We start from the raw sequence: 13111 nt of genomic DNA on the forward strand, positions 1-13111 counted from the left end.
GGTTACCTCCGCTTCACGCCCGATCCATCCTCTGCGTAATCGATCTCCGCCGCATCCCACGTGATTGTGGCGAAGGTGGGATGAGTTCCCACTCTGTACCGAGTCAATAAACATCGCTTGAGCTACCGACCATGCGCTCGACAGGCGCAAGTCTCGCTCCATCACGCTGCGCTCGGCGCGCTTCCTCGCGCTGGCGTTGGGCGCCCGTCGCGCAGGAGCCCATGTGTTGGGCTGCTATCTTTTGGTGGCTAGCACGCGCATTGATCGTGACCAAGCAAACCACTTGACGACCTTCTTGCAGGCTGCAGTGGTTGCGTGGTAAAAGCCAGTGTTGTGGGAGCCAATCGCAAGCGAGCGTTTTATTCGCGTCATATAACAGGCGGCGCCTCGTTTCGCGCCTCTTTTGCATACAAACGCGCAGTGATGTCGCTGGCCACTGGCGATTGGAGCGCGCGTGCGTTTTTTTCGTCGGAATCCGGATACGCGCAACCAACTTGGTGCGATTCTGTTTCATTTCGCAATTTGCTCGGTAGGAAGCAAGTGAGTAGAGAAGAACAAAGGTCCGCGGATCTTAAGCTAATCTACGTCGTCGTCGAATCCGTCGCGTCTCACACCCTCGTCTCCTCTTGCGCTGTGCCCGAAGCGCGACCTCCTCGACCAAACAACCTCCGTCGACCACCCTCCCTCAACGACGACGACCCCGACCATGAGCAGCATGACGGTCGCCCACCACTTCAAGAAGAAGAAGTGCAAGCGCGGACGCACGGCGATGATGGGCCAGAGCGACGCGCCTTCCATGGACCTCGCGCTCGCCGCGCTCAACGTCTCGGAGAAGAAGGACATGTCGGACTATGCGAGCTTGGCGCCGACGCCAATGGGCTCGCCGATGCACCAGCGCGCCAAGAAGGCGCGGTTTGCGATCGACGGCGACGACTTGGACGACTTTCTCTTCCCGGACGAGCCGGCCACGAGCGCCCTCCTCATCGTGAGCTCGCGCCTCGAGAAGGAGCTCGCGCGCCGCCTCGTCCAGAAGAAGGAGCGTCAGAAGCAGTCCTCGCTCGCCAAGCACAAGCAGCAGCTCGGGTACTTTGCGATTGCGACGGCCTTTCAACGGGCCTTCCGCGAGCGCAACCCCGCCGTGCAGCCGCTGGCGCTCGAATGAACCTATTTAGACCCGCCACGTCGCTGCGTTGAAGCGAGTCGCGGGGCCCACCCGGCCCCGATCTCTCCTATCTATTAATCGCAAAATACAATCTTGAAGCTTCACCCGCCGTGAGGTCCGCGCGTGCCTTTGGCCGCGACGGGCGACGTCCCACTCTGGCCGGCGCCCGAGCTGTCGCGGAAAGGGAACCCAACGGCGGGCCACCCAAGAAGCCGCCGGACGCCAACCGAGTTGGGATTCGCCGGCGACGCTTCCAGCGCTGCGGCTGCCTTCTTCATTCTCGAACAATATGTATATCGACGGGCAATAATATTTATTTGGGGGAAATCCTCTAAAAGTGCATAAACGCCTAACGTTCGACTTGAAGTTGCCGCCGACTGCCGGTGCGAGTAGCCGCGACGCCAAGTTCTTATGCATACAGAATTTGTGCTGCTGCCGATGATGGCGAAGGACGCGCGTGACGTGGCGCGACGAGAGGAGAATGTTGGTGGCGAATAGCTTTGCGACAAAGCTCCGAGAGGGACGCGGCCCTCGCAACCCAAATGGGCGTGAGGCGAAGGAGTAAGTAATGCCACGCATCGACATGCAACATGAGCTGAAGAGTGGACAGATCACTGAATTCGATAGAGGCATTGAGCGATCCTGCGCAGTCATAGAAGCGAATGGTTGTCGATTGGGAAGGGATAGAAGACGTGTGCTCGTCACCATTCGAGAGCGACTACGCTTGAAGCCACAACCAACACGAGGCAAGTTGTCACAATCTTTTTTGGAGGTCACGACTCGGTTCCTAGTAGCGAATGTACTTGAGAAAACACTCGCGGTGCACGAGCACGTCCGTGGTCGTCGATGGCACGCCAAAGTCGTCGTTGTAAAATGCAGATAACGCGAGCAGGTCGGCCGCCGAGAGCCGATACACGTCGCCCATGCGCGGTGGAAAGTTCGGCGGGAACGATCCTACCGCGCTCGCCGGTGGCGCCACGTACGAGCTGGGAGCGAACGTGGGCGGCGATGTCCCGGGCTTGGTTTTCGGTAGTGGCGTCAACGCATCGTCTTGGTACGTGATGTGGGTGTTGCGCGATCTAGCTTCGTTGGCAGTCACGCGCGCGCGTTCGATTGCAATGTCGACCTTCAAGTTGACCAGTTGCGCCTCGAGGCGACTCATGCGCGCTGCCGTAGTACTGGCCTCCTGCTGCCCGTCGGCTGGTGCTACGTTGTCGTTCGCTGTATGGTCCATGGCCGGTTTCTGGTTGGACATCGTGTTGCTACAGAGGGCTGGATGAGGTTTTGCGGCGGCGGCGGATGGCTGAGGAGAAGGTGGCTGCGAACTTTTGTCGACTGCGAAATTTGGCAGCGGCAAAACGCCCGACCAATCATATGCTCTGAAAAATAGATCGACCAATCACTGATGAGACCGTTACCCTGGTATTTCGTCCCTCGTGCTTCTCGCAGACAGGTCGGTATGACACTGTCCTCTAGCTCCTCCGGGATCGGGGCCTACGCGCCAATGAGACTGTAGCCAATGCTTGCTGTACGCACGTCCGGTGCCCCACCAACGCGCTGACAGCAGTCCCAATGACGTGAAGGTCCCGATCTCAGAGGAGCTAGCCGACAACGCGGGATTGCCTTGCCGCATCAGACTCCAATGTCCACATAGCACAATGGATCCTGACGCCGAAGAACAACGCAGCTTGCAACCGTCCATTCCGACTCGAGTGATTGACGACAGCCGCTAGCCAACTCTGACGACATCCACCGCAAGACCTGGCGTTGGAACTAAGATCGCGTACATACAAATCGCTTCTTGTTTCAGCGCATGGAGCGCGCTTCCGTAACACACCTGAACGCTACCATGGTGCACCAAGGGTCTCTTAATCTTTGCCTTGGATAAAGTCGAGGAAGCATCGCTGCATCTTCTCGCGCCCGACGTCGGCGCTGCTGATGCCAAAGTCGTTGTTGTAAAAGCACGCCAGGGACGCGATCGTCGCCTTGGTGAGACGAAAGACGCTGCGCAGCGAGCGCGGAAAGCCGGCCGGCACGGTGCCGACAGCACTGGGCGATGGCACGACAAAGTCCGGCGGGGCAAAGACCGGGCGCTTGTTGCCTGGAATCGTCTTGGGCACAGGCTCGTACACGCCGTCGCGGTTGCGGCAGCGCGCATTGCTGGCCCACGCGGTGCGGGCGCGCGCCAAGTTGGCGTCCATGCCATCGTCATGGTCGTCTTCCGGCTCGTCGCTCGATGAATCGTTCCCATCTATACGTCGTACTACATAAGAAGAAGCAGTGGAAGGCGATAACATACCCGACACGCGTAGCGGAATCTGCATGACAACTTCCATCACGGTCATTTCTTGGGGGGTCATGAAAATGGGCCAGCGCGTCTCGTCGAACTGTGGCAAAGCTCGCGCAGGAAGCACGTCGAGTAGTCCATCGTCATCGTCGTGACTGGACGCGTTGTATTCGTAGATGGTCTGGGCCAGAATGCCTTCAAGGTCCGTGTGACGGTAGCTCGGCTGCATGGCCATGAGTGCTGTGCGCTCGTTCTCGGTACCGAGCCGTCTCTTGAACAATGAATGCATGGAGCTGCCACGTCGGCCAGCCCGCAGAAAGTGCAAGTGCACCAATGAGCGATGAGGCCGTTGCGTTCCTCAATCACTTGGGCGCCGTTCAAACCAGATAGAAGGTCTTTCGACGAGTTTCGATTGCGAGAAAACCTTGTTCCGTGCAGTGTCCCGATGGCTCAACAGGCAACGAGAGGGCTGATGCACCGTCGACAGCAAACAGTTGACAGCTTTGTCTTTCTCGCGTCGTCTCCCACCGACCCAAAGCCAGAGCTTACATTTAGCATCTCATGCACCTTGTGCTCGGGACCTCTCTGTCAAAAGTCTCGATAGCACTACTAACGTTAGCTCGGCACTGCAATTGACCTGGCAACACCGGTGGTGTTATTATCAGGGCGCGATCTCGTTCGTGCTGCTTGGTGGATCGCCCGTGCCCCAATCACGTCCGAGTATCTTGCGTTGACGCACTCTGTCCACCCATGTAGCTTGCGTCCGTTCACGCTGGGACGCCTCGCCCGCATCGGCCTCTTGCCGAGGCTCCCGGCTCGACCGCTACAAGCGCAGGACGCTGGAATCGCTGGCAGCAATCGCACGATGAGCTGGCACGCTGCAAATGATGCGGCGGATGATTACGCAGGTAACGGCTGGCGATAGCCAATCAGCGCCGCGCCTGCCCCGTCCCTCTGCCCGGCATACAAAAAGCAAGATGTCGGCCAGAATCTCGAACGCCCGCGCTGTTTTTAGGCCAGTCACGGATTCCGGCCAGCATGAAGCTTCTGTGTCTCCATGGAATGTACCAGCGCAGCTGCATCTTCCGCTCCAAGACGGCGCATCTCGGCATGCCCGGCGTGGAGCTTGCCTTCCTCGATGGCCCCATCAACCTTGTGCCCAAGGTAGTATCGACCTCGAGCAAGCAAGTGGACACGAAAGGCTTCAAGGCCTGGTGGGACCCGGCGCAGCCGCTCGCGATGGCCGACCGCGCCCAGCTGCTGCGCTACGTCGGCGACGCAATGGACCGCGACGGGCCGTTCGACGGCGTCCTCGGTTTCTCCCAAGGCGCGGTCCTCGCCTCGTGGCTCTGCTCCAACTTTGCCAAGCACGAGCTCGGGTGGGCGCCGTCGTTGGCTGTCCTTCTTGGCGGCTACTGCGACCCGCGCGACGTCGCGTCCATCTTTGAAGGCGGCCTCGTCCCAACTGTCGCATCGTTCCACGCCTATGGCATCAACGACCGCGTCGTATCGGCGGCCAAGTCGGAGCAGCTCGCTGCGCTCTTCGAGGCCGAGACGCCGGGCCGCGTCACACGCCATGTGCACCAGCAAGGCCACATTATCCCAAAATGCCCCATGGTCTACGACGCGCTGCAGGACTTTCTTGGCGAGATGGACGAGACAATAGCGCAGCCGCCGCTGCAACAGGCCCAGCAAGCATAAGCTGTCCTGGGAATACACGCGTGCTTGTACTTGCAAAACGAAAATGGACTTAAGTTAATTCGCGCCTACATCACGGGCGCAGTGGACGCGCCGGTGCAGCGCCTTGTACTCGTCCAGCAAGAGCGGAATGTCGGTGAGGCGAAGGTCGGCCGCCGTCTTGTCGAGAAACGACGGTGACGACATGATCGTCGGCGTCATGAGCACGGGCACGACGGCTGGCACGAGGCCTGGTACCCGGCGGCGGGCGCGGACATCGAGCACATTGATCGGCGTCAGCTGCGCGTCTTCCGAGTGGTCGTGACGCGGTGCCTCTTTGGTCGGCGACAACGGCGCGATGACGGCACCGACGTCACCGATGGCGTCTTTGGTGGCGGCGAGGCCTGCGTGGAAGTCTTCCGGCGCGATGCTCAGACCCGAGTCGTCGAGCTGCTCTAGAAACGAGACGCTCGAGACGACGTGCGTAAAGAAGTAGCCCGGTTCCGAGAGCAACTTGGATGGGTGGCGGTACGTCTGGATGTACTGGACGACGCTATGCAAATGCACCGGGTTGGCTTTCAAAATGGTGTAGATGAGCGCGGGAAGGAACTCGTCGGCGCCCGGGTACCGCCCGTGGTGCGCGCGTAAGAGGTGCGTGAGCTCTTGGCAGACGTGGAGGATGCACGTCATCATGCGTCGCGGGCTCAAGTAGCGCGGCAGCGCCGCAAGGTCGTCTTGGATCGCTGTCCATCGCTCGAGATCCGACGTCGCCGTGATGTCCAAGTGCGCAAACTCGAGGAAGCGAAGCGACGCGATGCGGTCGTGAAGCGCGGCGTCGAGGCTTCTGGACGAAGGAAAGACCGTCGCGTGTAGCTTCTCCATGAGGAACGCCTCGAGCGCCTCGCGCCGCCATTCGGGGTCCTTGAAGTCCTCGAGGAGCTTCTGCCGCTCCATGCGCTGCACGAGCGACGACGTCTGCAGCAGATGCAAGAGATGCGTCACGAAATGCTGGACCCGCTCGCCAAAATGCGACGCAGGTCGCTTCCCGCCATCGGTAGCAAACTTTTCCTGGAGCGACTTCAGGAACGTCTGGATCGTGTGCACGAGGTCGGCTGCGTCGGCGTGGCGCAGGACGTCGAGGAGCTGGTTGTATGAGCGGCGAAACGCCGGGTCCATCGGAAGCGACGGCGTGCCATGCTGCTGCACGACCTCGTCGAGGATCGAGATCGTTCCGAGCGAGGTCGGCGTCTCGGGCGACGACGACGGCGCTAGCTCCAAGGCGTCCATAAAGTGCATGAGCTCATCCGCGCACTTGGTGCACTCGAGCACGGTTGACGTCGCGTGGCGCGCATGCCCCGCCGACGGCCGGCGCTTGCGGCCGATGCCCATGCCCTCGACCCACGAGATGCGCTTGGTGCGGGCGACGTGAAGGAGCTCGTCCCGGCGCTCGGTCGACAGCAGCACATGGGCGGGCGATGTCGGCTCGAAGGCCGTCGACGATGTCGCAGACGACGAGTGCGGCGACGAGGCCGCGCGGTTGTCCTCGGGCAGCGCCCGGCGGTGCCATGGCAGCGACAACATGCGTTCCGGCAGCGAGATCAGGATTTGCAGTCTGAGTTTAGGCGAATTGGTCGCGTTCTTTACGGATACGCCTTCTATATCCGGATGTGGCGGGCAGAATGTAGGTGGTTCCGACCTTGCGTTCACCACGCAATTCAACAATCCAGTACACGGCGGCCGAGATGCGCTGCTGACCACGGTGATAGCCGCGAGGTTCGGAGCGCATCTCGCCTGCTTTTCCGAGGAAGCAGCTCGAACCAGGATCTTGATGGTCAAGCCTTTGGGACGAACGAGATGGCGTCATGTTCCCGTGGTACGGTAGCCGGAATGGGTGCACTGGGGTCGCACCTGCGCGTAGCATGTCTCGGCGCGGCTGTCTACGGCGACGTGAGGCGCTTCAAGAAGGAAACGAGCTCGTCAACGGTGGGGTCCAGCTGTAGTGTCCAACGACCCGTCAACACGGCGACGCACTACCTACGGGAATTCTTTGCGGCACTGATGAGTGGTCCACCGGTCGTAGTATCGCAGCCCAGGTCGCGTGGCCGCTATCCAGGTGCAGATGCGTGGACCTGGCATGCGTCGTCGTTGGCCTTCTTCCCGTCGTCCTCAGGTCGTCGTCATGCATACCACTTCCGAGGTCTCGCGCCAGGTTGCACTTCATGCAAGAAGATCCGACTTCCACAACCGAGTAAACCAGATGGTGGGCCGGTAAACCGCGTGGTGGGGCCAAACGCCGTATGGTATCCTGAATGAAGCGAGGTTTGTGTCCTAGTGTCAGGGCGTGAAAAAAGGAGTTGTCCGTCCGGCGGCGTCCGGGGCAGGCTTGGATGGGTTGTCGGCCTGGGCCATTCATTTTGCCCAGCATTTGGCCATTCATCAACCAACGCACGTACGATACGATCGATGGCCGGCAAACGAGCGATCCGACTTCCGCTGCCGCCCGACTCGCCTGTGAGCCCCGATCGGGCTGCCTTGTGTAAGGTCTTCCTAGAGTAGTCTACAGATCTCACACACGCAACCTCGAGGCTCTCGAGCAGGCTCGGCTCACCCGATCCATTGGAGAAGATTTTCCACTCAGGCTGCGCTCGAGTCCAAGGGCCTAGGCCGGTGTCATCTCAAACGCAACGCAATACCGCGTGGCGCTTTCTGCCAGGCGTACCCGACGGACTACCGGCAACGTTCGTCATGAACGACATCTATTATACAATTGTAGCACGGTCTGCAACTCGGTTTGGTGTGCCTCGGGCGGCGATGGCACGGCGGCCAGCGCGAGCAAGCCCCACATGATAGTGCTAACGTTAGATGCATACGTAATTCCGTATGAGTACGTGCATTGCCAATTGGTGGTGCTTATTGACGTGCTCTACAGCGGATCTCCCCTGGAGGATATTGATATCTAGCATCCGAGATCTCGTATAAAAGGTTTATCAAGCATCCGAGATCTCGTATAAAAGGTTGACCAAGCATCCGAGATCTCGAAAAAAGGTTGACCAAGCATCCGAGATCTCGTATAAAAGGTTGATCAAGCATCCGAGATCTTGGATGAAAGGTTGATCAAGCATCCGAGATATTGGATAGAAGGTCGAGCAAGCATCCGGGATATTGGATAGAAGGTCAAGCAAGCATCCGGGATCGCTCGGTTGGGAAAGAAAGTGAAACGTATCAACGTGTAGTATTTAGACTTAGTAGCATGTGCGTGGACGCACATTCGCACACATATTATCACAGTTCGAACAAACTAGTTCGCGGGTGCAGTGAAAACTATCTACATCAAAGCGTTAAAAAAAATATGTACACTCACACGTTGTGAAGGATCACTAGTACGGAGTACTAGTACTTATTTGTCGCGTCTGGGCTTCTTTTCTGCCTAATAGACTAGCAAAAAGCTCGATATGCCGACGCATATCGAGCTTTTTGGTGTCTGCCACCCCTTTCATCTAAGATCCGGGATGTTTGCTCTACCTTCTATCCAATATCTTGGATGCTTGCTCGACCTTCTATCCAATATCTTGGATGCTTGCTCGACCTTTCATCCGATATATCGGATGCTTGCTCGACCTTTCATCCGATATCTCGGATGCTTGGTCAACCTTTCATCCAAGATCTCGGATGCTTGATCAACCTTTTATACGAGATCTCGGATGCTTGATCAACCTTTTATACGAGATCTCGGATGCTTGGTCAACCTTTTATACGAGATCTCGGATGCTTGATGAGAGCGGGCTCGGTGGTCGGAGTGACAAGTGCCGATGACAAACTAGTTGATCGATGGCTCATGAAAATAGTCAGCCAATAAATAATGATGCAATGTCCGAATGTACAGCCGACAGGAACCCAGGTTGGAGGGCGCTTTTTTGCTTTTGATCTTGCTCACGATGCGGGATTGCACTGGTGCGCTGACTTGGCTTGGCTTGATGTCATCTATGCAACCATAGATGTCATCTATGCAACCATATTTAGTGTCAATCGGGATGTCTATAACTCACTTTTTCATATTAATAGATAGTCGTTCTTATATATTAGCATCGGGGCACTTATATTTTGGGATTTATTCTGTCCTATTAAGATAACATTTTTGTTGGGTGCACCTAAGATAAGTCTAAACTTCAGGGTTACTCATTGTTATTTGCCAGGTATCAGAGCATGACGGATTGTGTCAAGTCCCTACACAGTTTAAGTCAATCAATAAATTAGCTCCAAAATGGTTTGGAATATGTGGCGCTGTCGAAAGCGCCACTAATGTAACAAGCACACGATCTGACGTGAGTTCAATTCCCGCCGGGCGTTTTTGTTTTTTGCTCTGCTGAATTCACATATTTTCCGTGTTAAAGTATCGCAATTGGTAGAAAGCTCGCTCCTCTGCGCCGACAACAAAGAGCCCAACGATTAAAGACGTTCCATGTAACTCCAACGCGTATGGAGGTTACTTTGTTGTGTTGGTACCTTTGGATAAGCATGGAGCGAGGCTTTGGGTAATCTCAGTCGATATATGCGGTGGAAGACTCGGGGCGCTGCGCAAGTGTGCACTAAGATGCTCTAATGCTGCCACATAGGAATCAAAGTACATTGCCCAGCACAACAAAACTTTACACTACGTTAGAGCGCGCTTGATGTTGTCTTTACGTTATGAACCATACATGAAATGACTCTCCAAGACCTTTTGGGTGGGTCAATGTCGCTACATGGTGAAGGCGCCATCCTGCTTAAGAATCGATCGAGCAAGGGAATGCACTCCCGCGTCTTGCCAATTGCAGCGGAAATGGCCTCTAGTAACTCTTTAGTATCTCTCTGCTACATATTACGACCTCTCTCCAACGCTACTAGGACCATCGCAGCCTCTGGACCATCGTAGGAGCTTTACATGTCGAACCAATCAGCATTATAATGACGCTCTTCACATTTGCTTTGCGTATTGATCCCATACATTCATTGCTGCTAGCATAGCAACGTCGTAGCCTACGTTGGCACCATGACCCTACCCAGGAGAGCTCACGCTACTACTGCTAGCACACTGCAAGGGCGGCGGTCATACTGCGTCCGGTTAGTAAAGTCCGGTTGGCATATGCCACCCAGCCACCCACAGGGGCAAATAATTATTTACCCCTGGCCACCCATTCGCCTCCAAGCCTCCGGTTGATCCGGACGATTTGCATACAAAAACCAAATAGTGTTTACCCGAGTTTACTCGATTTGGGGAAGTCCTGCCGGAGCGCCGGGTAAACTGGGCACGAATTATTTTAGGCCGCCATACAAACACGCTGCTTTATCAGTGAGTCCGACGTTCGTACCCCGAGTTTACCGCTGCCTTCGTTTTTTGCTTCGATTGTTTACGATTCCGAAGGAATCGTAAACAATAGAGCGGGAGGCGTTACATATATATATACAGTCCTGATAATTTCGAAGTTGGGAGTTTACTACTGAAAAGGAAAACCCGCTTTCTATTTCTTGCGACGCTGATTCGCTGCTTTTCGGCCAATCGCAGCAGAGGTGGCATGGCGGACCTTCGCCGGCGCAAGAAGCCGCGGCCGACGGTCGACGCTTCACTTTGCCGGGCCGTGCTGCTCAACCCCGAGCTGCGTCTGCTCGTGCATGCCTACCAAGATGGCATCTATGAGGACCTCGCGCCGCTTGCTGCCGAGGCCATGGGCATACGACGACGCGGCTGCACGTGGCAAGCCGACACGACGCTGCAGCTGATCTTGCCCGAACGGTACTTTGCCGCGTACCGGACGCGCACGCTGAGCTCCGACGACTTGTGCTTGGAGCCTGCGCGCCTTAACGCGCTCGCGCTGCACTTGGCGCTCTTTGAAGGCAACCTGCGCGTCGTGCAGCGATGGCTCCGCTGCCACCCGACGCATCTCACGCCGCGGGCCGTCGACTGCGCGACGCGGTATGCGCATATGGAGCTCGTCGAGTGGCTGCTTGCGTGGACTAAAGGCACGTCGGCGGCAGTCGACTACGCGGCCACGATCGGCCACATGGGGCTGCTCACGCGCCTCCTCGCCGCGGCGCCGGGCTCGTTTCGAGCCATGGACGCTGCCGCGACACACGGCCACCTCGAGGTGCTCTGGCATCTGCATACGCACACGTCGCTCAGCCCAAGCGTGTGCGCGATCGACGGCGCCGCGGCGAACGGCCACTTGGATACCATCCGCTTCCTCGACGAGCATCGGACGGTCGGTTGTTCGGTGGCCGCCATGGACGCAGCTGCCGGGAACGGCCACCTCGACGTAGTGCGCTATCTGCACACGTACCGTGACGAAGGCTGCTCGGTCCGCGCAATGGACTCGGCGGCCGCGCACGGACACTTGAAGATCGTGCAGTGGCTGCACACGCACCGCCACGAAGGCTGCTCGGTCCGCGCAATGGACTCGGCGGCCGCGCACGGACACTTGGAGATCGTGCAATGGCTGCATCTACATCGAAGCGAGGGCTGCTCGACGCATGCGATGGACGGCGCGGCGGCCAACGGTCATTTGGAGATCGTCCGCTTCCTCCACGTGCACCGACGCGAGGGCTGCTCGACGGCTGCCATGGACGACGCCGCAAAGAACGGCTTCCTGAACGTCGTCCAGTGGCTCCACGAACACCGTATTGAAGGTGGTACCGAGGCCGGTGTCGCCGAGACGCGGGACGCGGGCTTCGACGACATTGCAGATTTCATGCAGTTGCATTGCCGCACAGATCTTCGCGTCGAGTGCACGTCGGTGGCCGACGACGATGAGTCGAATGCGTCCGGCGACGACGACGTTCTGACAATGCTCTACGAAGAGGACGAGGACCCCGACAACGCGCGCTGGCCCGTTTTCTAGAGATCCAGTCAAAAACTCAACGTAAAAACTCAAACGCACTCTCTATGGTCTTGGGACGTTTATTCGATGCAGTTGACACAAGCTATGCTGTACGCAAGGGACCGATGCTTTATTGAATCGAGGCCACAAGTTTCACCGGCAGCGACGTTCCTTGGACGCATCTCGCTACTCGCCGCCGGTGTACTGCCTCGCAAAGCACTTGTATTAAATAGATCCAAGGACTATGCGACACGCCAACGAATTGAATGAATTATGCAATCTTGACAGAGTTAGAGATAACTGCTAGTACCCAAGTCGGTGCAGCTGCGTCTCGAGGTCCCGGGTGTGTTTCGAGAGCTCTTGCGTACGCTTGAAGAGGGCGCTCGTCGAGAGTCCTTCGATAGTGGTTTGCAGCTCCCGGATCGTCGTCGCGTTGGCTTCTTGAGCGGCTTCGGCCGTGACCGCCCGCGTCTCGAGCACCTGCATGTCGGTCTTGTCTTGGTCTCTTGCGTCTGCAGCGCCGTTTCTAAGGCGGCTACGCGCGCCAGGAGGTTTGTCGTCTCCTCCTGGAGCTTCGCTTTGGCCTCTGCGAGCTCCGACTTGTCGGACGAGAGAGCGTAGACACCGGCCGAGAGATCTTTGATGGTCGTCATGAGCTTCAAGATCTTGTTCTCGAGGCACAGCTCGTTCGATGCGGCGCGGGCAGCTGCGTCGTCGGCTTGCGCTTTGAGCAGCTCGTAAGCCTTGCGTTCTGCTTCGAGCTCAGCGGCTGCGACCAGGTCTGGGGGTGCTGGTGGTTCTCCGAGAACGACCTCCATGTCGTTGTCAAAGTCCGTGTCTTCGAGACGCGGCCCATCAAAGACAGTCCACTGACTCTCTTCGCGGCCGCGCACTGCGTCTTCGTACTTGTCTCGGAATTCAGATCCTTTGGCGGCCAGCCCAGCGCCTTCTCATGGTCGGCCGAGAGGCGACGCGCGACGTTCGCTGACGTCTCATGCGCTGTCACGAGGTCGGATTCGAGAGCAAAGACTTTTTGTTGGACAGCACAAAGCGACGCTTGTTGTTGCTCGTTGCTTTGCAGAAGCTGAGCACTTCGAGTGCGCTCTGCGCGAAGCTTTTGACTCTGCGCTTTTG

General features: G+C 57.5%; 6 protein-coding genes across 7 annotated transcripts; 3 read left to right on the top strand and 3 right to left on the bottom strand.

Moving 5' to 3' along the window:
* Positions 1-496: 496 nt before the first annotated feature.
* SDRG_10350 (hypothetical protein) lies at positions 497-1273 on the top strand. The gene has a single exon (XM_008616335.1). It carries the CDS (start codon positions 707-709, stop codon positions 1160-1162), a length of 456 nt encoding a protein of 151 aa, XP_008614557.1. The 5' UTR covers positions 497-706; the 3' UTR covers positions 1163-1273.
* A 635-nt stretch (positions 1274-1908) lies between these two features.
* SDRG_10351 (hypothetical protein) lies at positions 1909-2488 on the bottom strand. Its single transcript, XM_008616336.1, has one exon. It carries the CDS (start codon positions 2415-2417, stop codon positions 1950-1952), a length of 468 nt encoding a protein of 155 aa, XP_008614558.1. The 5' UTR covers positions 2418-2488; the 3' UTR covers positions 1909-1949.
* Positions 2489-2957: 469 nt separating this feature from the next.
* Positions 2958-3800, bottom strand: SDRG_10352 (hypothetical protein). The gene is made up of 2 exons (XM_008616337.1): positions 3462-3800; positions 2958-3413 (listed from the first exon to the last, which is right to left on the bottom strand). The coding sequence occupies exons 1-2, from the start codon at positions 3736-3738 to the stop codon at positions 3031-3033; spliced, it is 660 nt and encodes a 219-aa protein (XP_008614559.1). The 5' UTR covers positions 3739-3800; the 3' UTR covers positions 2958-3030.
* A 640-nt stretch (positions 3801-4440) lies between these two features.
* On the top strand, positions 4441-5267 carry SDRG_10353 (hypothetical protein). Its single transcript, XM_008616338.1, has one exon. It carries the CDS (start codon positions 4488-4490, stop codon positions 5148-5150), a length of 663 nt encoding a protein of 220 aa, XP_008614560.1. The 5' UTR covers positions 4441-4487; the 3' UTR covers positions 5151-5267.
* Positions 5175-6782, bottom strand: SDRG_10354 (hypothetical protein). The gene has a single exon (XM_008616339.1). It carries the CDS (start codon positions 6705-6707, stop codon positions 5205-5207), a length of 1503 nt encoding a protein of 500 aa, XP_008614561.1. The 5' UTR covers positions 6708-6782; the 3' UTR covers positions 5175-5204.
* A 3821-nt stretch (positions 6783-10603) lies between these two features.
* SDRG_10355 lies at positions 10604-12054 on the top strand (the record flags this gene model as incomplete). Of its 2 annotated transcripts, XM_008616341.1 has the most annotated exons (2): positions 10604-11450; positions 11535-12054. In XM_008616341.1, exons 1-2 carry the CDS (start codon positions 10679-10681, stop codon positions 11996-11998), a joined length of 1236 nt encoding a protein of 411 aa, XP_008614563.1. In that variant the 5' UTR covers positions 10604-10678. The 2 variants fall into 2 exon arrangements, with proteins under 2 accessions (XP_008614563.1, XP_008614562.1); XM_008616340.1 differs by having other exon boundaries at positions 10679-11998.
* Positions 12055-13111: the final 1057 nt, after the last annotated feature.

This window comes from Saprolegnia diclina, assembly GCF_000281045.1.
Source record: "Saprolegnia diclina VS20 unplaced genomic scaffold supercont1.34, whole genome shotgun sequence".
In the NCBI taxonomy this organism is placed as follows: domain Eukaryota; phylum Oomycota; class Saprolegniomycetes; order Saprolegniales; family Saprolegniaceae; genus Saprolegnia; species Saprolegnia diclina.

Excerpts from the sequence above, each read along its gene's own strand:
- SDRG_10354 (XM_008616339.1), bottom strand. The coding sequence starts at position 6,707 with ATGTTGTCGCTGCCATGGCACCGCCGGGCGCTGCCCGAGGACAACCGC.
- SDRG_10352 (XM_008616337.1), bottom strand. The coding sequence starts at position 3,738 with ATGCATTCATTGTTCAAGAGACGGCTCGGTACCGAGAACGAGCGCACA. Across the intron at positions 3,414-3,461 it reads GATTCCGCTACGCGTGTCGG|ATGGGAACGATTCATCGAGC; the intron begins GTATGTTATCGC and ends TACGACGTATAG.
- SDRG_10353 (XM_008616338.1), top strand. The coding sequence starts at position 4,488 with ATGAAGCTTCTGTGTCTCCATGGAATGTACCAGCGCAGCTGCATCTTC.
- SDRG_10351 (XM_008616336.1), bottom strand. The coding sequence starts at position 2,417 with ATGTCCAACCAGAAACCGGCCATGGACCATACAGCGAACGACAACGTA.
- SDRG_10350 (XM_008616335.1), top strand. The coding sequence starts at position 707 with ATGAGCAGCATGACGGTCGCCCACCACTTCAAGAAGAAGAAGTGCAAG.